The sequence below is a fragment of the Nycticebus coucang genome, chromosome 2 (genome assembly GCF_027406575.1).
Source record: "Nycticebus coucang isolate mNycCou1 chromosome 2, mNycCou1.pri, whole genome shotgun sequence".
In the NCBI taxonomy this organism is placed as follows: domain Eukaryota; kingdom Metazoa; phylum Chordata; class Mammalia; order Primates; family Lorisidae; genus Nycticebus; species Nycticebus coucang.
In genome coordinates this window covers 130,599,332-130,626,377 of record NC_069781.1, presented here as the reverse complement: position 1 = coordinate 130,626,377, position 27,046 = coordinate 130,599,332, and the positions used below count along the sequence as shown (strand labels likewise).

The 27,046-nt window shown below is 41.7% G+C and overlaps 1 protein-coding gene and 1 pseudogene across 2 annotated transcripts in view; both read left to right on the top strand.

The window, feature by feature from the left end:
• The window catches only part of ADAMTS17 (ADAM metallopeptidase with thrombospondin type 1 motif 17), a 327,885-nt gene that overhangs the window by 152,233 nt on the left and 148,606 nt on the right, over window positions 1–27,046 (top strand). For both annotated transcript variants that reach the window (XM_053581837.1, XM_053581836.1), the window contains exons 9-10: window positions 12,556–12,696; window positions 14,579–14,729. In XM_053581837.1, the coding sequence (XP_053437812.1) occupies window positions 12,556–12,696; window positions 14,579–14,729 (292 nt within the window). The remainder of the gene's footprint in view (window positions 1–12,555; window positions 12,697–14,578; window positions 14,730–27,046) is intronic.
• On the top strand, window positions 15,147–15,272 carry LOC128580282 (uncharacterized; annotated as a pseudogene).

Genomic DNA, 27,046 nt, shown 5'->3' with positions numbered 1-27,046 from the left:
CTGTGGGAGGTTATGTGTGCTCTCCAGATCCCCTGCCATTGTCTGACGCACACACTTCTTCTTTCGTTTGCTCGGATGCCATGCAGAGATTTTTAGATCTCCAGATTCTTCACGTCTAAGAAATCCATCGTAGCTCCGGGATTTGGAGGGCTTTCATAGATGGTACCATCAGCACAACCACTTTGGAATATAAAGTGGGTATAAATGATGGTGCTACAAAGAGTCAGTGTGAGATAACATACAAACATCTCCCTTTTCTGAATACCCAAAGCTTTCGGCTTCTGACGCTGGCACTGCACCACTGACAGCTCTCCACTTGTATCATTGGTTGTCTCATTTCTCAAGTATCTGTAAATAGCCTGTGGGACAGACACATCTCACACTAGTGTGCTGACACCCACAGCTGCCAGGGCAGTGGCAGTGCTCAAGTTGGCCAAGTCAAATTATCGCCTGTACCTTTGTGATCCAGCATGCTAGCAGTTAGCCACCTGTGGCTATCTAAATTTCTCTAAATTAAACCGTGATGGGATCAGAACTTCCATTCCTCAGTCAGATTAGCACGGTGTAAGCACTCAGTGGCCGTATGTGGCCAGGGGCCACCACAGCACACAAATAGAGACTTTTCTGTTATCAAGATCATTTGATCAGACAGTGCTAGCCGGGACGATATTCCAGTGGCTGCTGCCTTGTCTGTGATCCCCACCAGACTGGGGGCTTCCTCAAGACCTGTGTGTGTCACTCACTGCTCTGCAAAATGCATCCCCTAAAGTGGTGCTCAATCTACTCTTCTCGAACAAATGAATACAAATAATACCTTAAATCACCCTTCACCTTCTAGACCAAGAATCATGAAATTATTCCCTTCTGAGATGGAAAACCTTTTATATAGTCACCTGGTTCAAGCCCCTTACCTCTCAGCTAGGAAAACAGAGGCCCAGAAATTAAGAGCTTTGCTTATGAACTTCCCCATGCTAATTAGCGGCAGATCTTTAACATTAACCATGACGTCTCTATCTTTGAACCATCACTTTGTGACAGCAAGTAATATCTTTTAAACCAGTGGCTCTCAACCTTCCTAATGCTGCAGTGTATTTTCATTATTAAAAAGGGGTCATGACCCACAGGTTGAGAACCACTGTTTTAAACTGACTATTTAAACTAAAGTTGCCTTAAGTTGATGGAGTTTGCCTGCCTATGAGTAATCTAGAGCAAACATATTTGGTGTACAAACAGTAGCACTTCCATTCCATTTGGGAACAAGGTAAAGGCACCCAGGATGTAACTAATATTTAACATTGTTAAAAATTCTATCCAATTTCATATAAAGTGAGAAATAGGATAGAAATACAGAAAGGGAAGAAGTGAATTGACCATTGTCTGTAAATTATAAGAGAACCATTTGACAAGACTGTTGGAATCATGGTGTTGGGTCATAGGCATACATGCAATAACCTGTGTACAAGTAAGCATCAAGTACAGAAAAATAAAAATCAAATCTCATTCACAGTATCACCCAAAGGTATGGAATACTCAGGAATGATACTAATAAGAAATGTGAGATTTTCATGATGCAACCTAAAAAACTTTGCCAAAGGTCATGCAAGAAAACCTGAAAAAATTAAGAGGTTCTCTAGGTCCCAGGATGGCAGGAATCAAAATTTTAATGATGCCATTTCCCCGAAATTAATTCGTTCAGTGTAATGCCAAGCTAGAATGATTTTTTATAGAATTTGACAAACCAAAATCACATGGAAGAATAAAGTTCTCAAAACACCTCGTATAATTCTAACCAGGGAAAAAAGACTAAGGAGAAGAAGGAAAGAGAATTATTCACTCATTATTTCCACACACTCTGCTTGCCCTCATAAGCAGAAATTTTTCTTACCATCTTATAGCATTTTCATCCAAATCAGCACTGTTCCCTCTAAAACAGTCACCTTGGGAGGCCATATCCTTATCCCAGCATTATAGCCATCATCCTAAATATCGTCACAATTTCTAACTGGAATCAGCTTCAGCACCACCCTACCCCTAATAGGATGTTTTCCAGGCAGAAATCAACATAACTTTATGGATTTTCTTTAAAAGTTTTTCAAACGTTATTTAACTTCGAGTCTATTCAAGTAACAGAACATGTTTCCACGCATTGGCCCTATGTGCATTGCTGAATGTTCCAAGCAGCGAGGACATTGTGGGATGGAGGATGTGAGACTCCCAAGGAGGTGCCTCTCATTTGGGAAGCTGCCTCGCTGCGTGTTCATGTTGGACACCATCCTTTCGTGAAGTCATGCTATGCCAATGAGGCAGTAGAAGGGTGCACACTGTGGGTGGCCTCTGTCCTATGTGCTGAGTAGGGGGAGGCTATTAGTGGGACCTAGATTTCACAGGCTACTTTCATTTCACTGCCATTGACTGAGCCCTGCACATGGCCAGCAGTGCTCTAAAAGCTGGTGGACCAGAAAAGGGTGAGACTAGCTCGCTATGTAAGAACTGCCTTTATCATGTGGGAGCAGGACCAGAGAGGTGGGAACTGGAAAGCCCATAGGAACTACTTGGGTCAGAAAACTGCATTTCTCAGTGATGGAGAGAGTTTCAGCCCTAGAGGCCTGCGTCCCCTGAGCCTTTACCGTCCCAGGCTGCCAACTGTGGCTTGTACTCAAGTGACTCATGGTATAGACCACTAGGTACCAGTGATTGTCCTTTAGAGGTGCAAGGCCATGTGCAGTCCTGCATGGGGTGCCTGCCTCCTGAGAGTAGTAGGCCTCTGAGACTTCAGTGAAGCTCTCTTCAGGGGTCTCACACCTGCAGTGCTTGGGCCACATCTGCTAGAGCAGGGACATTCTGTTCCACTAGCGCATTGCCAGGGAAAAATGGAATACAAAGGCTTTGAAGTGGAGTAGGAAGTTTTCAGGTCTCCACCAGCCCCCCTTCCCTGTAATACAACATCTCCCCGCTTCCCTCCTTAGCCTGCAACTCTCTGAGGGCATCTGAGTTTGCCACTCGGGGCAGCGGGAGGGAAGGGTCCTGTAGCCTGCCTTCACCCCCGCGAAGGTGTATGCTTAGAAGGAACAAGCACATTGTCTCTGCTATACCCACTATTTGCCAGGTAGTCTGATGGCTGTTTTCCCTTGTAGCCCTCTGCTCTATTTCTTTAGAATCTAAACTACATGTGCCAGTGTCTAAAAGAGTATGTGGCATATAGACAGCATTCAACAAATGCTTATTGAATGAAATGAATGACATTTGTATTAACATCTCTGTGTAGTAACAGATGCGGAAGCTGAGGCTCTGAGGTATGATGTTACTTTCTCAAGAGACAGGATGGGAATTTTCACCCAAGTTAGGGTGACTTCAAAACCAGGGCTTCTTCTAGATGAGAAGGTGCTGTTTTTATCATCCTCACTGGCGGTTGCCGTAATTTCATTATTTCAGGAAGCTAGAGGCTGGCTTCTGTGTGTGCACATGTCTGCAGAGGGCACAGCGCTATGCTGAGAGAGGGACAGATGGACAGGTTTCTGGTGTGGTCAGTGTGGCCTGGTAAGGTGATTTCAGGGAACAGAGTTGCAGATTCCAACCTGTTGGGTGATTTAAGCAAATTGCTCCACTTGTTTAGCTCATAAAGGTGGAAATGAACAGGGGAAGTGAAAATCACTCCTGTCCTTATTAATTGGGAGGTTGGGAAGACACAGTAGTGATATAAGTGAAAACGCTGAGGCAAAACGGTAATGGCCCAATGGTGCTGCATCTTGTACAGAGAAAGGGATCTAAAATATGGATAAAAGGTGAAAATAATGTGGTCAAAATTATCACTGAAAATCCCTTAGGAAGGGCCCACATCAGAAAGCTGATGCTGTGTCTAAGTCATGTGCAGTCTTCCTGCTGCTCTTGGAACTGGTAGCCATATCCTAGAACATCCAATAAAATTTGAGCTTGAATATCAACACTCCACACTCCATGCCCTTGTTGTATAAAAAATGTGTATCATGGGGTGATGCCTGTGGCTCAAAGGAGTAGGGCGCCAGCCCCATATACCAGAGGTGGTATACCAAACCCAGCCCCAGCCAAAAACTTCAATATATATGTGTGTATATATCTCTCTCTCATGAACCCTGAAATCACCCTTAGCATGATGCTGTGCTCACAGTAAACCGGCCCCCCCAGGACCCTGGGAGCAAGGCAGGTACACAACTTTGTCACACATCCTCTCAGGGTATCAGTGAGTGCACACCCTGACTGACAAGAATAGGGGACAGAAACACCATGTTTCCTTCTTCCTATTTCTTTTTTTCTCTGTCAACACAGGTGAATTCTTAAGTGAAAAGTTAAAAGCGCACTTGATGTCAATTTTCTCTGTGTGGGAAAAATGCACACGTGCCCACACAAACCCAGGCAAGGCTGTTTTAGGGAAGGCCATACCTGCCTCATACACTTTATGTCAAAATCTCATATACATAAATTCAAGAATTTGAGTAATCATTTTAGTACTCAGGTTAACTGATAGAGACAGAGGTGTGACAATTAAGTTCATAACTTGCCACCATGTCCTTATGTTGGCAGCACTGTACAGACAAGTTGGTAAGGTTTCATAACCTTGGTGTATCAGTATCTCACAGCTGTATTCATGCTAGTGTGTGGCAATGATGGTATTCATTATTGTTGTGTGTTTTTGTCTGCCATTGCAAGAATGTCCGAGCTTGATTAGAGCAATGAACAAACATTAAATTTTCTGTTAAACTTAGCAAGAGTGGAAGCAAAATCAGGGACATATGGAAAAACAGCAATATACGAATGGATTAAACATTTTTCTATGGGGAGAGAAGACATCACTGATGAAGAGAGGTCAGGGAAGCAAATAACAAGCAGAACTAATGATGACATTGCAAAAATTCTTCAAATTGTCTGTCAAAATTGTTCACTGAGTGAGAAAAGCATAGCAGACCAAGTAAACATTGATAGAGAAACGGGAAAATCCTAACTGAAAATCTTGGCCAACAGTTCATGGCTCTTGCCTCATGATGATGCACCAGCTCACACAGCACTGTCTATGAAAAGTTTTTAGCCATTAAACAAATAACTGTATTAGAACACCCTCCCTATTCACCTGATCTAGCCCCCGGTGACTTTAAAGGAAATATTGAAAGGGAGACATTTTGATGATGTTCAGGACATCAAGGGTAATAAAATGGTCATTCCAGAAAAAGCTTTCCAAAATTGCTTTGAGGGGTGGACTAGGCACTGGCATCAGTGCATCTAAGTGGCTGGTCCACACACCTGGCTAAGACTACTTTGGGGTAAGGTGAGCCTGATTTGTACACCTAATGTCAAAATCCCAAAGCTTCTGAGAGAAAGGTCGTCTCAGAGCCAGGTAAAGCTAGAGCTCTCAGGTGGCTGATGTACCAAGTCTAGAGCACCTTCTTGTTCCCCGTCCTTCCAAGACATAGGGTGAAGCTGGGAGGATTGGGTGAGCAATGTGGGAAGGGGACTTCCTGCATAGCATGCTCTGGATGTTCCAGAGCAAATGCAGAAGCACCATTTCTTTTGTTTTAAGATAAAATTCACTTGAGGCCATGAAGTGATAGCTGTGTTGATAAACGTGGGCCACACGTGTGACACAGACAAATCTGTGCCCTCAATCCCACGGTCACTTAAAGTTACAATGACTGGGTGTACTTAAGTCTGCACATTTTTGTTAAATATAATGTTGCCAGAAATAATAACTGCCCTGGGACATAAATTTAAAATAACATGGGTTTTCCAGTCAAGGAAGCTTTAATTTGAACTTAAAATATCCTGAACAGTAGTTGATGTGAACCTCAAGTATAAAGGCGCCCCACTCTATGCTAGTTCATCAAACTATAAATTTATGAGACACTTAGCACTTGAACATTTTATGCCAGAGCAATCATGATCTGTACCAAAGACAAGGCCCAGAATCCCAAGAACCCCACTGGGCTGATCTTGCTGAGTGGAGCATTCCTTAGGGGAGCCATTCTCTCACCCAAACACAGCACAACATGCTGTTGGTCAGGTCCCCAGGAGGAAAGCAGGGTTATGGACGCACGGGCAGCTTTTCTGAGCACTTTACTAACCATTCTGTGTGTCTCCCGAAAGGCCAGGTTCTCTGGCTAGGGGAGTCTGGCAGGGTGGGGGCAAGGAGCCTCTTTCATTTTATAATCGATTTGAACATCAGAGAAAACTTGGAAGCAGTCCCAAGTACAACATGCTTCCATAACGGTGAGACCATGTTTAGGGCTTGGATCTCTTCCAATTGTGGTTTTCCAAGCAACATCCTCCTTGTTTGAAAAACCCATCTGTTGGCTGCTCAAGAGTTCCCAGCCAGGGAGGACGGGAGGCAGCTTATCAAGGTATAAAGATAGGACAATTAATTTGTGCATTGATCCCCCAAAGGATTGTGCAATTCTCCAGGTTTGAAAAGGTCTCACTGCCCGAGGTGGCAGCTGCCTTTAATTTTGGCCAATTTTGTTGGTAGTGGGGAAGAGGTTTTACAGAATTCCCATAGGGAGAATTGAAGTTCTCTTAAGGGACTTGCACATTTCTGAAAATAAGATAATGTTTTATCTATTAATATTTGGTGAATGTGAAAATTTTGTCATGTTTGATATGTTTTTTAACACTGCAGTTGGTATGATCCTCTTTACTTGGGGCTGTGCCACCAGAAGGGTGTTTTCTGTGATGGAGGATTGAAGGGACAGGTGACCTGGGGACAAGTAGAACCCCCATTTAAGTTCCTAGATGATTTTCCCTGAGGACCCAGCTCAGAATCCCAGAACCTTGGGCTTTGTGCAAACATTAACATTCCTTAAAGAGGCAAAACATTTCTTTCTCTGAGGCTCATGTTCTTAGATGTTTCATATCACTGATACAACTAAGGCCTGGAATTTGCTTCATTCTTCCAAGGGGAAGACCACATTCAAAGTTGAGACTGGATGGCAACCTGCAGAAGACTGAAACTGGACCCACACCTTTCACCATTAACTAAGATAGACTCTCACTGGATTAAAGATTTAAACTTAAGACATGAAACTATAAAAATACTAGAAGAGAGTACAGAGAAAACCCTTGAAGAAATCGGTCTGGGTGAGTATTTTATAAGGAGGACCCCCTGGGCAATTGAAGCAGCTTCAAAAATACACTACTGGGACCTGATCAAACTAAAAAGCTTCTGCACAGCCAAGAACACAGTAAGTAAAGCAAGCAAACAGCCCTCAGAATGGGAGAAGATATTTGCAGGTTATGTCTCCGACAAAGGTTTAATAACCAGAGTCCACAGAGAACTCAAACATATAAGCAAGAAAAGAACAAGTGATCCCATTGCAGGCTGGGTAAGGGATTTGAAGAGAAACTTCTCTGAAGAAGACAGGCGCGCGGCCTACAGACATATGAAAAAATGCTCATCATCTTTAATCATCAGAGAAATGCAAATCAAAACTACTTTGAGATATCCTCTAACTCCAGTAAGATTAGCCTATATCACAAAATCCCAAGACCAGAGATGTTGGCGCGGATATGGAGAAAAGGGAACACTTCTACACTGCTGGTGGGAATGCAAATTAATACATTCCTTTTGGAAAGATGTTTGGAGAACACTTAGAGATCTAAAAATAGATCTGCCATTCAATCCTGTAATCCCTCTACTGGTCATATACCCAGAAGACCAAAAATCATATCATAACAAAGATATTTATACCAGAATGTTTATTGCAGCCCAATTCATAAATGCTAAGTCATGGAAAAAGCCCAAGTGCCCATCGATCCACAAATGGATTAATAAATTGTGGTATATGTACACCATGGAGTATTATGCAGCCTTAAAGAAAGATGGAGACTTTACCTCTTTCATGTTTACATGGATGGAGATGGAACATATTGTTCTTAGTAAAGTATCTCAAGAATGGAAGAAAAAGAATCCAATGTACTCAGCCCTACTATGAAACTAATTTAGGGCTTTCACATGAAAGCTATAACCCAGTTACAACCTAAGAATAGGGGGAATGGGGAAAGGGCGGGGAGGGAGGGTGGAGGTGGGTACAAGGAGCAGGATTGGTGGGATTACACCTGCGGTGCATCTTACAAGGGTACATGTGAAACTTAGTAAGTGTGGAATGTAAATGTCTTAGCACAATAACTAAGAAAATGCCAGGAAGGCTATGTTAACCAGTGTGATGGAAATGTGTCAAACGGTCTATGAAGCTAGTGTATGATGCCCCATGATCACATTAATGTACACAGCTATGATTTAATTAAAAAAAAAAAAGTTGAGACCCTGATCTGTGACTCAGATAAGGATTGCAGGGTCTGTGGGTTGTGACCTTTATAAAAGGACATCCCTTAATGCTGAGTAAGGACCACACCTGCCAGGGCTGGAGATAGAGCAGTTTGACACAGTCTACATGTGACTGTTACACTTTATCATCATAGAAGCTGGAGGCTGGAGCCTTTGTTTATGTGACCTCTATAGATTTAGCAGAGTTCATTGAGACCCATCAAACTTTTCAGAAGATCTACACATTTAACAATTCTATCACCAGTTTTATTTAAAGATACAGAATCAACCCCCTAATTAAAATGTAAGGTAGTCAACATTTAGATGTCTTTTGCTAAAGGTGCTTGAAAAGCCAGTCAGTTCTTTCCAAAGGTAAATGAACTAGAAGAAAAAGATAACAAAAACATAAAAAGCTGATTTCATTTAACATAATGTCCTCCAGGTTCAACCACGTTGTTCCATATTGAAGGATTTCTCTTTCCATTGTATATAATACATTTTTTATCCATTTATCTGTCAGTGGATATTTAGGTTGTTGTTAGCAATTGTAGATAATGCTGCAGTGAATGTGGGAGTCCTAGTGTCTCTTCAAGGTACTGATTTCCATTCTTTTGCATGAATACCTGGAAGTAGGACTGCAGGTCATCCAGAAGTCCTATTTGTAATTTTTCAAGGACCCCCATACTGTTTTAGCATAGCAGCTGCGCTATTTTGCATTCCTGCCAATCGTGTACAGGAATTCCAATTTTTCTGCTTCCTCACGGTCACTTGTCATCTTTTGTGCTTTTTATAATGAACACCATGAGAGGTATTAGGTGGCATCTCATTGTGGTTTTGATTTGTATTCCCCTGATGATCAGTGATATTGGGTACCTTTTTATGGAGCTGCCGGCTATTCATATGTCTTCTTTGGAGAAATGTCCATTTAAATATTTAGCCCATTTTTTCTTTTTTTTTTGGTTTTTTTGGCCGGGGCTGGGTTTGAACCTGCCACCTCTGGCATATGGGACCGGCGCCCTACTCCTTGAGCCACAGGAATCGAGTTATTATGTCTTTTGCTATTGAATTAGAGGAGTTTCCTATATATTTTGGAAATTAGCCCCTTGCATCATGCTAAATGAAATAAACCAGTCACATCAGGAAAAATACTGTATGATTCTAGTTATATGAGGTATCTAAAATAGTCAAATTCATAGACACAAAGAGATGGTAGTTGCCATGGGCTGGTGGGAGGGGGGTGGAATATGGTCAGTGGGCATCAAGTTTTAGTTAAGCAAGAAGAGTAAGTTCTAGAGATCTGCTGTACAACACTGTAACTATGGTTAACCATACTGAATTGTATACTTAAAAATTTAAGAGGTTAGATCTCATATTGAGTGTTCTTACCACCATAAAATAAAGTTCAAAAAAATTAATTGAACCTCAAAAAAAATTCAGGGACCTCACCTAGTGTGCATGATGCAATGATGGTACATTTCAAAACTATTAAGAAATGAGTATAATTGTGATGGATGTATTACCAATGTAAGCATTTCACATTGTATATTGAAGCAGTACCCTAAACCCCACAAATGCATCAATGTACAAAGTTATGATTTAATAAAAATCATACTGAGAATAAAAGTAAAAAGAATGTATTTCATGTGCAAAGGAGGAACTCATTTAAGAAAAAAAACCTCGTATTTATATCGAAGCAGTACCCTGAACCCCATAAATGCATCAATGTACAAAGTTATTAATTTAAAAAAATGAAAAAAATCATACTGAGAGTAATCATACTGTATTTCACGTACATGTAAGAAAAAAACTTTTATTTGTAACAGAATTTATTTTTAAAGCTGAATGGAAATTGCTTTCCCATGTACTCGTATGATAAAGAAACATTTTCTGCTACTCACCCCTCCAAAAAGTAAAAAGCCAAGTAATTGTATTGAAAAATAGGACTTATACTTTATTCAGCAAATTGACCCTTGAGAATCTGTCTAAATTATTCTTCTTGGTCAAGGTTTACCTGATAATTTTGAGGGTCTTCCTTCAATCCCAAAAGAAGATCTCTGTCATCTAGGCAGCAGGAGATTGAGTCTAGTTAGAGGTAGTTTTCACTGTTCTGCACTGTACTAAATGAACACACTTGTCATGAGTATGGTTTCTCCAATTTGGGGGGCACTCTTGTCATTATTACACAGATAATCCATTTGATAATACCAGTGCTCTGCTGAGTCTGTCTAGAGCAGCTGCCCTGGGGGAACCCGGTGAGTTGGCAGAAACCACAGAAGCTCTTTTCTGACATGATAGTAGTAGTCAGTCAGTTGACCAATTAACGAAAAAAAAATTGATTCAAGTGGAAAAACAAGAAATTATACTTAGGTGCTTTAAACATTTTGTTTAACTTAAGCTATGAAAATAATAGTTTTTTCCACCAATTTTATATAGGCAGGGCAAAGCCTTTTCTTGGAAGGTGAGTGTCTGCCAATAGGACTTCCACGTCACCTTCCTCACACAAAGCAAACCTGTAACGACTGCTTGAATCCAGTTTTATACATGCACGGGTATACCAGTGGGAACATAAAAGACGCCCATGAAGCAGTGTGGGAGCAGATTTTTATGATTTGTTCCTCATCATGCAGTTGTCTTGTGTACACCTAATTTGACAAGATCTGTGTTAGCTGCTAGCTAAATCAGTTTGCATAAAAATAGCTTTGCCTTTGTCCTCATATTTTACTGTTAATGCAACATATAACCACACTTATGAATTGAAAACATAATTGAAACATAGCACATATTGGTGATGCCAGTGGGTCTGAGAATAAATACACTTGACCCTTGGTTAACCCTCCTCATGGATGGGAGCAGACACTGAAGGGTGACCAGAGAGTGCCCTGTAGCCCAAAAGTTCCAGGACACCCAAAGGTTGGGCCGTGTGCCTTTCAAATGATATGGAGGGTTCAGCTGATCCCACTCTACATGGGGGTTGGCCAAAGAACATCTCTGTAGGTCAGGGTGCAGGTGGCCTGCAGGGCATGCAGAAGAGAAGGCTGGCTGGGCCTGTCTTAGGGAGACAGCAGCAGTAAGCAGCAAGCAGAGGAGCGGATGAGATGCTCAGGGATGCAGACGGCAAACTTAGGAAAAGGTGGTTCCAGGGAAACATGTAGAGCTTCTCTTCAAATTATCTGTGTTCATCTCTTCTCCCGGTCTGGCAGTGACAAGAGGTCAGGGATGCTCTCTTGTGCACCATTAGATGTTTTCCTTTTGATCTATTACCTGGCATGTGGAAAATAGATATTTTTAAATGAATGAAAATGGATGTATTTTCCCCCCTCTGGTATTGTTAACAAAGAATGAACATCTTTATGCATGTTAGAAATCTCTCCTGGAAATTACAGGTCAGCAAACTGGGTCATCACATCTTTTGCATCTCAGCTTACCCCAGTGAGGGCATGTGTATAAACTGAAATCTTTGTTCCATTCATGGTGTGTGGCCCGCTACCCATGCTTAGATGGCATCTTGACGTGTCTCCGATACACCAAGACCAGAGGGGGGTGGGAAGAAGACAGGTGTGATCTTGTTGGACCCAGGTATGGTACTGTGAAAGACAGAAAAGCTATAATTTTTCATGAGTTCGAAGACTTGAATATAGGACATTCTAAAATCTTAGATGGTCCCCGCTGGCTTAAAATTCTGACTTCTCTCTAAGGCAGTGGTTCTCAACCTTCCTAATGCGGCGACTCTTTAATACAGTTCCTCATGTTGTGGTGACCCCCAACCATAAAATTATTTTCGTTGCTACTTCATAACTGTAATTTTGCTACTGTTATGAATCATAATGTAAATATCTGATATGCAGGAGACCCCCAAAGGGGTCGCAACCCACAGGTTGAGAACCGCTGCTCTAAGGGACCAAAACACTAAGTCTGTTAACATTGGGATATTTAGCACGAAAAAGTAAGTCTAATTATCAGAAGCTTGAAGTTTAAGAAATATAACATCACAGTGAATGATCATAGTTAATATAATTGTGTGTTCACTTATTACTTGGTGAATGTTATTAGTGACAATTATTTTTTCAACTGATCGTCATTCATTAGGTAAGCAAATCTTCACCCTCTGTTTCTCTGTGAACTCATGACCATTGGTCTGCTCTATGAGGACTGGTATCACCCTGGGTCACCCTTTATATTTAAGACTTGGTTCAAGTCAGCATGATATGCTAGTACTTGCAGCTGAAAATTAAGCACCTGGAGCTTAAGTGTCTCTCCTTCTCCTTGGACAGCTTGGGGATGAATCATGATGACGACCACTCGACCTGTGCTGGCAGGTCCCACATCATGTCAGGAGAGTGGGTGAAAGGCCGCAATCCCAGTGACCTCTCTTGGTCTTCCTGCAGTCGAGACGACCTCGAAAACTTCCTCAAGTGAGTCCTTGAATCATTCTATAGAATCAGTACAACAGAAAGTACTTCCAAAAGACAGAATTAAGCTTGAAAAGGAGAAATAAATCTTTTTTTCTGAATTCTTGGCTGGCCTGAAGAGGCAGTAGGGCAGCGTCTCATGGAACTGGCCAGAGCATCCTCCCTTGAGTGCATCTACTGTCATGTGCTGTTCCCTTGAGAAGACAGGAAGTCTGCTGGGGGGGGGTAGGTTTCCTGTCCTCCCTCACATGTGGGTAAAGAGCGTGTTTATTTCACTGCTACCTTCTTCCCACACAGTGTCTGTACCATTCCAGTTTCAGATTTCTGTGTAAAAATTGGCCATCTGGTTTCACACGTTTGTCAATTGGAGTCTGTTACCCAGACACAATGCAGACCAAGACCTCAGAGTTGGCCGGGCGCAGTGGATCACACCTGTGATCCCAGCACTCTGGGAGGCTAAAGTGGGTGGATTGCTTGAGTTCAGGAGTTCAAGACCAGCCTGAGCAAGAGTGAGACCCCCATCTCTATTAAAAATAGAAAAACTTACCAGGCGTTGTGGCCACGTGCTTGCAGTTCCAGCTATTTGGGAGGCTGAGGCAAGAGAATCTCTTGAGCCCAAGAGTTTGAGGTTGCTGTGAGCTGTGATGCCATGGTACTCTACCCAGTGGGACAAAGTGAGACTGTCTCAAAAAAAAAAAAAGGAAGAAAGAAAAAAAGACCTCCAAGCTATACAGTATTGACTTGCAACCCTGATCACTACTTAGCTGTGACAGAGCATCAGTGCATATACACTGTGGAGACGGCAGTGAGCCAATGAGTCTTACCTACATGTGGGGCTTTGTGGTCTAGTAAAACATTTAAGTTCCCAGGGGATTCAGGGTAAAGTGGAAAGGCATTATTCTAGGTCTTCATTTATGATGTTTCCTGTTGATGGGAAAATAATTTCATTGGCTTAGAAATGAATTCATTCCTTTTAATATAGTCTACTTGCCATGGAGGATTTGTTATCACCAAATCTCAGTAAATTGTTGTAAGACCCTTGATATTATATCACTTTATCCAGGAGGGTCAGCACAGTGAGACAGGGTATTGTCATTGGCTCATCCACTGGTGACAAGCAGTGTGTGTCTGAGCCTGGGAAACGTGAGCCAGCATCCACCTGTGTGCACCTGCAACCCTGTCCCTAAAAACTCTTGGCAAGTGGCTAGGTTTTCTTTTTATAGCATTTCTACCTTGTTTTAGAGATTGAAAAACAAAAGCCTTTAGGTATGTGACCTCCTGACAGAGTCATAGCCTCATGGTCCCCAGCTCAGTGCTTTGGAGACATACCTCTCCCTGTAAATGAACGTTCCCATCCTGGTTGAAATTCCGAAGTCCTTGGCAGGTAAGCCATTGGCCAGCTTCAGTGGTGGCAGGGAGAGTAGTCAGGCAAGAGCCTCCCAAGTCCAGTGAAGCTGCTGAGGTCCAACAAGCACATGAAAAGAATCATGGAGTTGGAATGAGCAATTTGATTTTATTTAAAATAAAATGCCCCTATCTTGTACTTTTTCTTTATTCTTAGTAATTTTTGCTCAAAGCCATATCCTAAAAAAAAAAATCATGGGAATCTATTTCAAGAGGATTTACATCAAAGAAAGCTTTTAAGCTCCCCAAGAAACATCTATTTGCCTCACGGCGTCACTGCCAGATCTCTCCTGAGTCTTTGGGCTCTCGTGGCCTTCAGAGCAAAGATCCACGCCCAGCCATGTGGAAAAGACCACAACCCATGTGTCTAGTGCCTGCATCCTTTGCTCAGAAATAATTTGGAGCTGCATCTTTCTTGGTGACGAAAAATCAAAAACCTGGGCAGCGTATTTGCAAATCACCTGTTTCTTGTCTGTTTCAGATCAAAAGTCAGCACCTGCTTGCTGGTCACAGACCCCAGGAGCCAGCACACAGTGCGCCTCCCGCACAAGCTGCCAGGCATGCACTACAGCGCCAACGAGCAATGCCAGATCCTATTCGGCACCAACGCCACCTTCTGCAGAAACATGGAGGTGAGCAGCTGTGGAGGGCCAGCTCAGGGCGGATGTGGGCCCAGCCCTCGCCCAGCCCTCCCCCAGTAGGATGCAGATATTTGTACTCACATTTTCACATATGCACATCTGTGGTTGCACATTCACATACACAGATGCGCCCATACAAGCCCTCACAGGCATTTGCACATGGACTCCCAGGCAGCCACATGCTCCCACACACCCACATGTGCAATTGTAGGCACCTGTCCGCACACAGGCAGTTTGCAGGGGATGCTTAAGGGTTACCAGCATGAAAACCTCAGAACACTAGACAAAAGCAATGAACTCATACTTGGAAGTGATAAAATGTCACTCCCAACCCTGCATAGATAAGCTAAAACCCGTTAAATCATTGAGAAAATTTAACAAGTAGTAAATTGATTATATGCTAATAATCCACTCCCAGCTCCACCTGATCACATAACCCCAGTGTGTGCTTGGTGTTTCCAGAGAGAGGAAGGCTCTCCTAATGCATGCCATACTTGTCCACAGTGGCTGTCTGTTCCTAGGAGTGTGACATCTTCAGAGACAAAGTCTATATATATGCTAATAGTGATAATGACACCATCAAACAGTTATCATTTATTGAACAGTGCCCATGAATTCGTTTCTAAAACCTCCAACATGCCTGGTCCCAGTTAGTCCTCACCGCAGCTTCCCAGATTCTATGCTAGTTGACAGAAGATGACAACTAGGGTGGCAGGACAGAGCTAATTTTTCTGTGTATCTCCAGAATCAGCATTCTCCACATGGAACTCCTGGCAGCTATGAAAAATTAAGCATCATCTAAAAACCTGTACTGTGCGTGTAGCCAGAGACACCCCAAGCCAATCACAAAGGTCTTTTAATCCAATGCCATAGTTGATCTTTATAGAGATCAATCAAGAGAATCGTGATTCTCTTGTTCCTTGTTATTCTTTTAGGCCATTGAAGATAAAACAGGTAATGGTCCCAGAGTTGCTTTTAAATGTCTTATCCCAGCTTTTGCTTTTGGCCAAGATGGACAAACAGGGACCAGATTTATTCCCCTATCTGAAAGAATTAAAAAGAAAATATGAAATGTGTGAAACCATGATTTTCTCAGGATGTTAGACATCAAGCAATGAAGGCCTGTGACATGTGAAGTGAATGGGGAGAGCCCCGTTCCATGATTATCCTGGCTACTGCCTGGACAGTGTCCAGGCTGCAGGACGGGGAGGGGAGGAGGGAGATGCCAGGAGCATCAGACTGTTAGACTATTGCCTAGAAGAGGCGGAGCCCTCCCTTCTCGCAGGATATTGTGTTTCTCATCAACACACCTTTGTTACTGTATCACAGCAGGCTGGCTTTACTAGGGCGCTTGGGTAGATTTAGGAAAATTTGTAAACTGGGATAGCAAGAGGATTACACCTTTATTTTCCTCCAACTTCTAATCAAGGTTGGTATTTCCTTCAGTGCTGAATGTTAGTGATAAACTACAATAGTCTTGGCCATGTCATGACTGGTCACTGTCGTTAGGAATTACAGAAATTTTCACACCACAGAAGAGTTGTGGCTGACTTTTCAAAATATCATTTAGACTCCCCACTACTTCAAAATGACAGTCGTTATTAGACTCAGAGCCAGACCTTTGTATGCAACATCCTGACGAACATATATATTACACACTTACAGTTGTTTTTGTATTTTGAAAGCTATCTTTCAGTTGAATTGTTTTCTTGTAATCGTGTGAATGTTATAATCATGCGTTGACAACCATACTCTAGAAAGGGATTCATAAGGCCCCACCACATGCCTCAGAGCACAGAAAGGCCAGGGGCTTGGCAGAATTGCAAGTGCAAACCTCCCTTCGTCCAGATTTCCCAACAGGTTCTTCTTCTGGCCCTCACAATTCACAACTGTTTGAAGACCAATCAAAATTAAAAACCATTTCCTCACCCAGAGGTAACTAACTTTGGAAAAAAACATTGCTACAGAAGCTTTGGGAGTAATTAGCTTAGGCTTCAGCTATTAACCAGGTTGTTGTTTTCTCACACATTTGCATTAAGATTAAACAAAATTTAAAAACAGTCTGTTTTGATTTTTAGGGCTCTGGAGGCCCCCGTATGATCACCATTGAATCTTTCATGTCTGCCTGCAGAACGCTGGTATTGTAAGGCTCAAAGCTGTCTATGGAAATAGGAGCTACAAAAAAAAAAATTGGCGTCAGTAGCTGGCATTTGTTGTAGAAGTTACTGGCAAATACAGCTGTCTCCTCTTTTAGCCAATGGTAATGTGATGTTTTTAGTTCAATAAAGCATTTCAAGAAAGTCCCAACATAAAAGTTACAAACATCGGATAGTAAATATTTATTAGAAAAAGGAAATGAACTTTATGCAATTAGCCCAATCAGTCTTTTTTATGATTACAAGCTCCTCCTGTCCCCATCAGCAAAGCCACTGCAATGCAGAGTCACTATTTAATAAGACTTTCGAGCTGTTTGAGTTCAGAAGCTCTGCCAGGTGAAACAGGGTGAGTAGGCCCAGTGTCCACAATGTGCTCTGTCTGCTGAAAGGAAGAGTGTGGCATTGCTACTGGAGACAGAGCAAGAAGGGGACACAGTGAGGGCAATGTCCCAACAGTGATCACTGCCTCATGCAGCCCCCGACCTTTCTCACGTACAAGTGGTGTGCGTCTGCCTTCCGCACCACCGCCCTGCGCCTGCAGGGTCTCAGCTGAGAGGTGCTGTGTCATGGCCATCCACCCACCTCCTGCAACATGTCCCATCCATCCACCTTCCCAGCAACACGCCCCGCCATTTCTGCTCCAGAGCTTATACCTGGCAGCCACACAGCACTCGGCAGGGGTGCACAGCAGCTGTATTAATGGCATGAGTACTAATGTCTGCATGTCATGGAAGTCACAAGGGACTGAGGTGTGTACTTTATGCTATTTTGTTTTTTCAGAGCGTTAGTGAGCGCAGAAACTGTAATACAGTTGTCTTAGGAAGATAAGAGCGTCTAGAGCGGTCATAGGCACTGAAGGGTCTGATGCCTTCTTCTCTGCCTAACATACATTTCTTTATTGTTTTCCACCTTTGGCACAGAGTGGAGGTGCCGTCTATGTCACACAGCGGTGAAGATGTGCTGTCTACTTAGGCCGCCAGGGTCCCATCCTGTCTCTGCCTTTTGAACAAATTAATAGTCTGTCTGTGCCTCAGTCTTCTAATCTACAAAGTGGGGAGATGAATTCTATCAATATGTACTCATCATGGGGTCATTATGAGAGTGCAGTAATAACTGAATTAGAGCACTTAGTATATAGCACGCACTCAGGAAATGTGAGCTGATGTCGTTTCTCTGTCACCTTGTTGCCTGGAGCCAGTGGAAGAGGTGGAGACGGCGTTTAGCTGACAGTTGCCTCAGCCGGTCCTCCTTTTCTCCATCTTTTCCTGTACTCTCTCCCTTTGAGCAAACTCCCAGGACCCAGGCTGGAAAGCCTCCTCCTGTCCTCTCTCACATCCTGCGAAGATTCTCACAGGGATCTGGGTGGATAGAGAATTTGCCATAGTATCCAGGAGCCTCCGGGTGTCAAAAGCCCACCTTAGGACAGCGAAGTTCTTTTCTCTGATGCCAGCCATTTCTAAACCTGGTGGGTGGTTACAGTCCTCCAGAGACTCTCAGAAGTTGTTGCACCGCCCCCCTCCAGATTTTCTGTCTTAAAATCTTCAGGAGGCTGGGTTTCAGGTATCTGTCTTTTTTATACAACTTCCCCGGACATTCTTATTCTCAGCCTGGTTTGGAAACTGTTGACTTAAATGAAACCTGTCCCTTTCATGCCAGTGGACCTGGCCTGGGTAGGTGGCTGGCTGGGTCCTGGAGCCTGGCCCGGCCCCTCTCAGGCAGACAGGACCATACGGTAGGACGTGGACTTGGACGCCAGGCTGCAGGCCGTCTTCCCTGTCTCAGTCTCAGCTTCCTGCCCAGCATCTGCAGCCGCTCTCCAAAGCTGTTGGACTTTGGCAGCAGATGGCCCTAATTTTCCAGAAGTGTTTAAAAGTTTACAGTAGACTGCCTTGTCAGAGAGGTCTACAGACCACGCAAGTTGTGTGTTATCTTTCATTTCTTGTCCCCCAACTTGCCAGCTAAGTGTCTGGGTGCCTGGGCCTCACCCGCAGTGTCCACCTCCAGCCCCCAGCCTCAGCCAGGTACTGGTCTCTGCAGCCTTCAGGAGCATGGAAGGAGTGACCCAGCCCAGGCTCAGGAAACCTTCCAGAAGTGGGGCTGGCATGCCTGACTGGGGAATACTTCAAACCGCAGTAGTGTTTGTGGAAAATTTGGATTAGTCACTTTTTCATCCAGCTCATGGCATTTTGTTCTATCTCCCTTTTGGCTTGTGTTATCAGCAACACATTTTTGAGGGATTTTACATAACCATTCCCTTCAGTATCATGGTGAGTTTGAGCTGCTCTCCAAACCTTCAGTGGGAGCCCAGTGAGGAACATCAAAGCAATCTTCTCCATCCTTGACAGGCATACTGCCAGTTGAAGGCAAGTGGTAAAGGCTCAAATGCACCAACACTGGTGTCTTTGAGAAACCCAGACCTTTTCCACATTTTCACAGTACTCCAGGGAAGGAAGCTTGGCACTGGCTTAACTGTCATACAGCCTCTTGAAGAACTGTGCAGCAAAACCTGTTGGATGTGACTCTTGCCAAACCTTAAATGATGCCGGTGAGGTGACAGATGCTAGAACCAGAAAGCCGTCCTATTTTTCGTGCAGTCTGCACAGACCAGTCTTCCTGCTGCAACTCAAGCACTGCCTCTGGTGGCAGGAGTAGGGAGAAGGTAGTGGTCTGAGCACCCTGTCCCTGATTCAGCTTACGCAGCTGCCTCTTTGCTTATTTCTACCCCATTCTATTGCACCACATTTCATTGAAGTTCCAGGTCATGCTGTCCAGTAATGTTTGCAAGTAGGATATTGCAGATGGAGGGAACAGCACATAGCTGAACACAGAGCATTCCCAGGCAAATAAGAGAGAGGGATGAGCATGCAGGCCTGGCCGGCACAGAGAATGCAGGGTCGCAGGGGAGGAAGTGACTCCAGGAAATTGGGGAGGGAGTCATAGGTCCCAGCTCTGAAACTTAGAACAATCACAGAACTCCATCCATTACCTCAGCTACAAAATGTGAATTGTGAGTATCTGTCTCAGAAGGCTGGTGTTAGTTGGACTGAGAGATTCCTGGGCTTGGTAAATGCTAAGTATCTTGTCTCAGCCCTCTGAAGCCTAATGACACTTTACCAGTAAGGATGTTCATTCATTTGTTATGTTTTTGTTGGGTATATAGTTGTGTTTTGCAGGTGGCAAATACTGAGGGAGAGTTTCCCCATCCTTTTTGTTTAGTTTTTTTTTTTTTGGCTTTTTATTGTGAGATAATTTTAGTTCTTAAAGACTGGCAAAAGCAGTATACACCTTTCACCTGACTTCCCGTTATGTTAACATCCTGTATAATCATAGAACCATTATTGAAATGAAGAAATTAACCTTGGTTTACTACTATTAACTATGGACTATTCGGATTTTCCATTAATGTCCTATTTCTGTGCCAGGGTCCAATCCAAAATCTCATTCTGCATTTAGTTGTCAGTTCTCGTTGGTTTCCTTAAATCTGTGCTAATTCCTTCATCTCTCCTTGTCTGCCACGATGTGACACTTTGGAAGAGTACTGGTCAATCATTTTGCCATTTGGGTTTGTCTGATGTTTTCTCATGCCTAGATTGAGGTTATGCATTTTATCAGGAAGGAAACCACACACCCAATCTGGTTAATACATCTTGTTACTGGGACGTTACCTCAGGCACCTAGCTAGAGTGTTGTCTGAAAGGGATTCCCTGCCGTAACTTACCATTCTTCTTTTTGTCATTACTGCTCAGGTTATCTGTAGCAGCGCTTCCCAGCCTCGGCCCTGTTGGCATCTGCAGCTGGATAACTCTTTACGTGGGAGACTGTCTTGTGGCCTGTGGAATGTTTAGCAGCATTCTAGACCTCTACACGCTATGGGTCAACCTAGTTGTGACAAGCAAAAATGTCTTCAGACCTTGCCAAATGTCCTTTGGGGGCCCAAATCAACCCTTAGTTGAGAACCATTGACCTACAGGATAGAAGTGGATAAAAGGTCATTTTTGCACATCTGTGATTTTTATAGTTTTTTTAAACCATAATACAATATGAAACACAGAAAAGTGCACAAATCACAAGTGTATAGTTACATGAAAGAGATACTTTATCAACTCAGTAAGTATCTACTTATAACTCATTTTATTAAGTTTTAATAAGAAATCATAATTAAATTTTGTTAATTATCTTTTCTGCATCCCTGAGAGTTACTAATATGATGAGTTATACTGGCCAACTTTCTAATATTTAACATCTTTGAATTCTTGGAGTAAGTGGTTTTGGTTATTAGCTTCTCTTTGACCCAAGAATTCTTAAAAAGAGATTTTGTTTTTAAATTTCCAGATGGTAAGGTTTTCTTTTTTTTAATTAATTTCTGGTTTTATTCAATCATGCTACAGTTCTATTTTCCAGATTTTATTGAGCTTAATTTTTAGGAATACTCTATGACCATTAAAGGTATATTTGCTTTCAGGGTACACAAGTCTATTAATTAAATCTGTCTTAATACATTTTTTAAGATTTTCTATATTCTTATGTGTTTTTGTCCATTTCATTTGTCATGAACTGAGAAAGGTAAATTAAACACTTCTAATTTTTTGTTGTTGTTTTCCCTTATATCTCAAGTAAATTTTGCTTCATGAGATTTAAGTCTGAGCTGTTTGGTATACAGATATGTATAATTGTAAATCAGCATTGAGAATTACATTTTTTGCAATGTAAGGAGTCTTTCTTTGTGTTATTGCATGTGGTAGGTTCTGGATTCAGGTTTGGCTGACATTAGGAGTGTGATCTTCTTTAACAATTCCAGAAATAAACAATTCATAAGTTTACATTGCAGGTTGTTCTGAGCGATGCAGTAAGGGTCCTGCCGTCTTCCCTGCCTCACCTGGAACACGCAGCTTCCCTTCGTTTCATGTGTCCGTGTGTCTGTGCTGTCTGTTCTCCCCTCCCACTAGTTACTGAGCAGCCTTGTCAGTTAGCTGACTGTCCTGGTGTCCCAGCGCTTGTGTTTAACTGATCCTTATTTTTCTTAATCATGGCCCCAAAGCACAAGAGTAGGGATCTTGGCAGTTTAGATATGCCGAAGAAAATCTATAAAGTGCTTTCTTTATGAAAATATGAAAGTCTTAATGAGGAATAAATATTGCTGAGGGTGCTCAGATCCACAGTAAGAACAAATCTTCTATCTATGAAATTATGAAGAAGAAAAAAGAAATTCATGCCAGTTTTGCTATTGCACCTGAAACCACAAAACGTCTGGCCACGGTGCGTGATTAGTGCTTAGTGAAGATGGAAGAGGCATTACATTTGTGGGCGGGAGACATGAATACAAATGTGTTCTGGTTGACGATAAGCGGGTTCAGGGTTCAGTATATCTGCAATTTCAGGCATACACTGGGGATCTCACAGCATATCCCCACAGATGAGGGAGAATAACTGTATGGCCTATAATTGAGTTTTAGTTTGCAATCTAATCTAAAATTTTTTTATTTTAATTAATGAGTTAACTCATTGACTGCTGGATCAGATACAGTTGGTACTAGTTCTCTCACCATATTTTATCAGATATATTCTGTTTTGATTGCTCCTTTTTTCCCCTCTTACTGCTTTTTGTATCTTACATGTCTTTTTTTTTTTTTTTTTTACTTCATTATTTTGTTTTTATTGTTAGGGATTCATTGAGGGTACAAAGAATTAGGTTACGCTGATTGCATTTGTTGGATAAAGGCCCTCTTCTAATTGTGTCCCACCTCCAAGAGGTGTGACACGCACCGTGACCCTCCATCTCTCTCCCTCCTCCCCTCTCCCTGCTCCCTCATTCCCCTACCCCACTTATATTAGCTCATCTACTGCACTCATATTAGAATTGAATACATTGGATTTTTGCTTCTCCATTCTTGTGATTCTTTACTAGGAAGAACGTGCTCTAACTCCATCTAGGTTAATACAAAAGGTATAAAGTATCCATCTTTTTTAGTGGCTGAATAGTATTCCATGGTATACATATACCACAGCTTGTTAATCCATTCCTGGGTTGGTGGGCATTTGGGCTGTTTCCACATGTTGGTGGTTGTAAATTCAGCTACAATAAACAGTCTAGGGCAAATGTCCTTATGATAAAAGGATTTTTTTCTCTTCTGGGCAGATGCTCCATAATGGGATTGCAGGATCAAATGGGACATCTTATTTGAGTTCTTTAAGGATTCTCCATACGTCCTTCCAAACACACTGTATTAGTTTACAGTCCCAGCAACAGTGTGAAAGTGTTTCCTTCTCTCCACACCCACACCAGCATCTGCATCTTTGAAACTTTCTGATGCGGGCCATTCTCATTGGGGTTAGGTGATATCTCAGGGTGGTTTTGATTTGCATTCCTCTGATGATTAGGGATGATGAGCATTTTTTCATATGTTTGTTAGTCATTTGTCTGTCTTTCATAGAGAAGATTCTATTCATGTCTCTTGCCCAGTGATGTACGGGATTGTTGGGTCTTTTTTTGTTGATTAATTTGAATCCTCTATAGATCTTAGTTATGAAGTTTTTGTCCAATTCATAATATGCAAATTATCTTTTCCCATTCTGAAGGTTGTCTGTTTACTTTGGATGTTGTTTCCTTAGCAGTGCAGCTTTTCAGTTAATTACAACCCATTTGTTTATTTTTGTTGTTGTTGCAATTGTCATGGAAGTCCACTTCATAAAATCTTTCCCCTGATTGATAACTTTAAGTGTTTTCCCCACACTTTGAAGATTTTTATTTCATGCCTTAGATTTAAATCTTTTATCCGTCTTGAATCGATTTTTGTAAGTGCTGAGAGGTGTGAGTCCAATTTCAGTCTTTTATTTGTGGTTATCTAGTTCTTCTAGCATCATTTATTGAATAGGGATTCTTTTCCCCAGTATATGTTCTTCTTTGGTTTATCAAAGATCAGCTGGCTCTAAGAGGTTAGTTTCATCTCATGGATTTCTATTCAGTTCCAAATGTCAATGTCTCTATTTTTGTGCCAATACCGTGCTATTTTTATCACTGTGGCCTTGTAGTATGGCTGCATGTCTGGTAGGGTGATATTCCTGGCTTTGTTTTTATTAGTAAGAATTGCCCTGGCTATACAGGGTTTCTTATGTTTCCATACAAAACAAAGAATTGCTTTTTCCAAATCTTGAAAGGATGATGATGGTATTTTAATGGGGATTGCATTGAATCTGCAGATTGGTTTGGGAAGTAACCAAATTTCACAATATTGGTTCTTCCCAGCCACAAGCATGGTATATTCTTCCATTTGTTAATATCTTCTGCTATTTCTCTTCTTAGGGTTTTGTAATTTTCTTTATAAAGGTCCTTCACCTCTTTTCTTATGTATATTCCTAGGTATTTCATCTCCGTTGAAGCTACACTGTGAAGGGAATTGTGTCTTTGATTAACTTCTCATCTTGGCTGTTATTGGCATATACAAAGGCTACTGACTTGTGGACACTGATTATATCCTGAGACAGTGCTGTAGTTTTTCATCACTTTCAGGAGTCTTGTGGTTCAGTTTTGGGGTTCTTTAAGTATAAGATCATAGCGTCAGCCAAGAATGACAGTTTGACCTCCTCTGCCCCCATTTGGATGCCCTTTATTACCTTCTCCTACCTGATTATGTTGGCTAGAACTTCTACTACAATGTTGAATAGTAGTGGTGATACAGGACAACCTTGTCTGGTTCTAGTTCTAAGTGGAAAAGCTTTCAGTTTTACTACATTCGGTATAATATTAGCAGTGGATTTATTGTAGATGGCTTTAATCAGATTCAGAAAGGTGCCACCTATGCCTGTATCTTAAGTATTCTAATTAGAAAAGTGTGCTGAATTTTATGGAATACTTTTTCCACGTCTATTGAGAGGATCATATGATCTTTGTTTTTGCTTATGTTGATATGGTGGATTATGTTTATGGACTTGCATATGTTAAACCAGCCTTGTATCCCTGGGATGAAATCTACTTGATAACGATGAATGATTTTTTTTTAAATGTGTAACTATAATCTATTTGCTAGGATTTTGTTGAGAATTTTTACATATATATTCATTAGTGAAATTGGTCTGAAGTTCTCCTTTTTAGTTGGGTCTTTTCCTGGTTTGGGGATCAGGGTAATGTTTGCTTCATAGAGTGTGTTGGGGAAGATGCCTTGCTTCTCAATTTTTGGGAATAATTTCTGCAATATAGGTGTAAGTTCTTCTTCGAAGGTGTAAGTTCTTGGATGGTGTGAAACCATCTGGACTAGGGCTTTTTTGTTGTTGTTGTTGGGAGATTTTTTTATTATTTCTTCAATCTCATTTCTTGAAATCAATTTATTAAAGAGATTAATAAAGAGACTTCTTAATTAAGTCTGGGGAGAAGCTGTGATTCCAGGTATTGATCCATTTCCTCCACATTGTCAAATTTCTGGGCATAGAATTTCTTGTAGTACTCAGACATGATCTCTTATATCTCTGAGAAGATAAAAGATATAATTTCTATTCATTTAATTTTGGTGAGGTTTGATTTGTATACTAGGATGTATTCAATTTTGGAGTCTGTACCATGGGCTAATGAGAAAAATGTATATTCCTTATCTTTGGGATGGTGTGTTCTGTATATATCTATTAATCCCATTTGTTTTAGGGGTCACATTTAACTCCTTTGTATCATTGTTTAGTTTCTGTCTAGAAGATCTGTCCAGTTCTGTCGGAGGGATGTTAAAGTCCCCAACTATTATGGTGTTATAGGATATCATATTGCTCAGACCCATCAAGATCTGTTTCATGATTCAGGGAGCATTTAAGTTGGGTGCACAAATATTTAAAATTGAAATGTCTTCTTGTTGTATTGCTACTTAGATCAGTATAAAGTATCTATCTTTGTCTTTCTTAACTTTAGTTGCTTTAAATCTGCTCATGTCTGAAAATAAGATTGCAACCCCTCCTTTCTTTTGATTTCCATTTGCTTAAAGTATTGTTTTCCATTTCTTGATCCTGAGCGAGTAGCGAGTTTTCTCAGTGCCTATATATCCACAGAAGATTTGATTTCTCTATCAATTTTGAAGCTTAGTTTAGCAGGATACAGATTTCTTGGCTGAAAATTGTTTTGTGTAAGAACAAGTGAAGGTGTATGACCATGTTCTTCTGACTTGGAAAGTTTTACTTGAAAAGTCTGCTGTCATCCTAATGGTTCTGCCTCTGTAGGTCAGTTGGCACTTCTAGCTGCTTGAAGAATTTTTTTTTTTGAGACAGAGCCTCAACCTGTCACTCTGAGTAGAGTGCGGTGGCATCACAGCTCACAGCAACCTCCAACTCCTGGGCTAAGCAATTCTCTTGCCTCAGCCTCCCAAGTAGCTGGAACTATAGGCACCCGCCACAACACCTGGCTATTAGTTTTTTTGTTGTAGTTGTAGTTGTCATTGTTGTTTGGCAGGCCTGGGCTGGATTCTAATCTACCAGCTCTGGTGTATGTGGCTGGTGCCTTAGCTGCTTGAGCTGAAGAATTTTTTTTTTTTGCAGTTTTTGGCCAGGGCTGGGTTTGATCCCATCAGCTCTAGTATATGGAGCCGGTGCCATACTGCTTTGAGCCACAGGTGCCACCCAAAGAATTTTTTCTTTCATCTTGACTTTGGACAGGTTCAATACAATGTGTCTTGGAGAGGGTCTGTTTGAGTTTGAGATCACCCAGGGTTTGATATCCATCTGAAAAGCATGTGTTGGATTCTTTAGTAAAACTTGGGAAGTTTTCATTTATGATAGTCTCCAGTGGGACTTCCATTCCTTTGGGACAATCTTCTTCACCTCAAAAATCCCTAATATTTATATGGCTGAATGCTTCGTGGATTCTTGTAGTTCTTTAAGCACTTGTTCTGCTTTCTCTCTCTTCTTTTCTGCTTCTTTAACTACCTGGGTTAACTCAAAAACTTTATCCTCTAGCTGTGAGGTTCTTTCTTCTCTATGGTCTAACCTATTTTTGATACTTTTATACTACATCTTTATATTCCCTTCTTGTCTCCTTCATTTCCTTAGTGGAGGGAGAATTTACTTTCTATGGTCTACATATCTCTTGTTATACTTTTAGTTCTGTCTTTCCATTTTCTCATCCATTTCTTCTATTGTCTTTATCATCTATATTTTAAATTCCCCTTCTGTCAAGTCCATTAA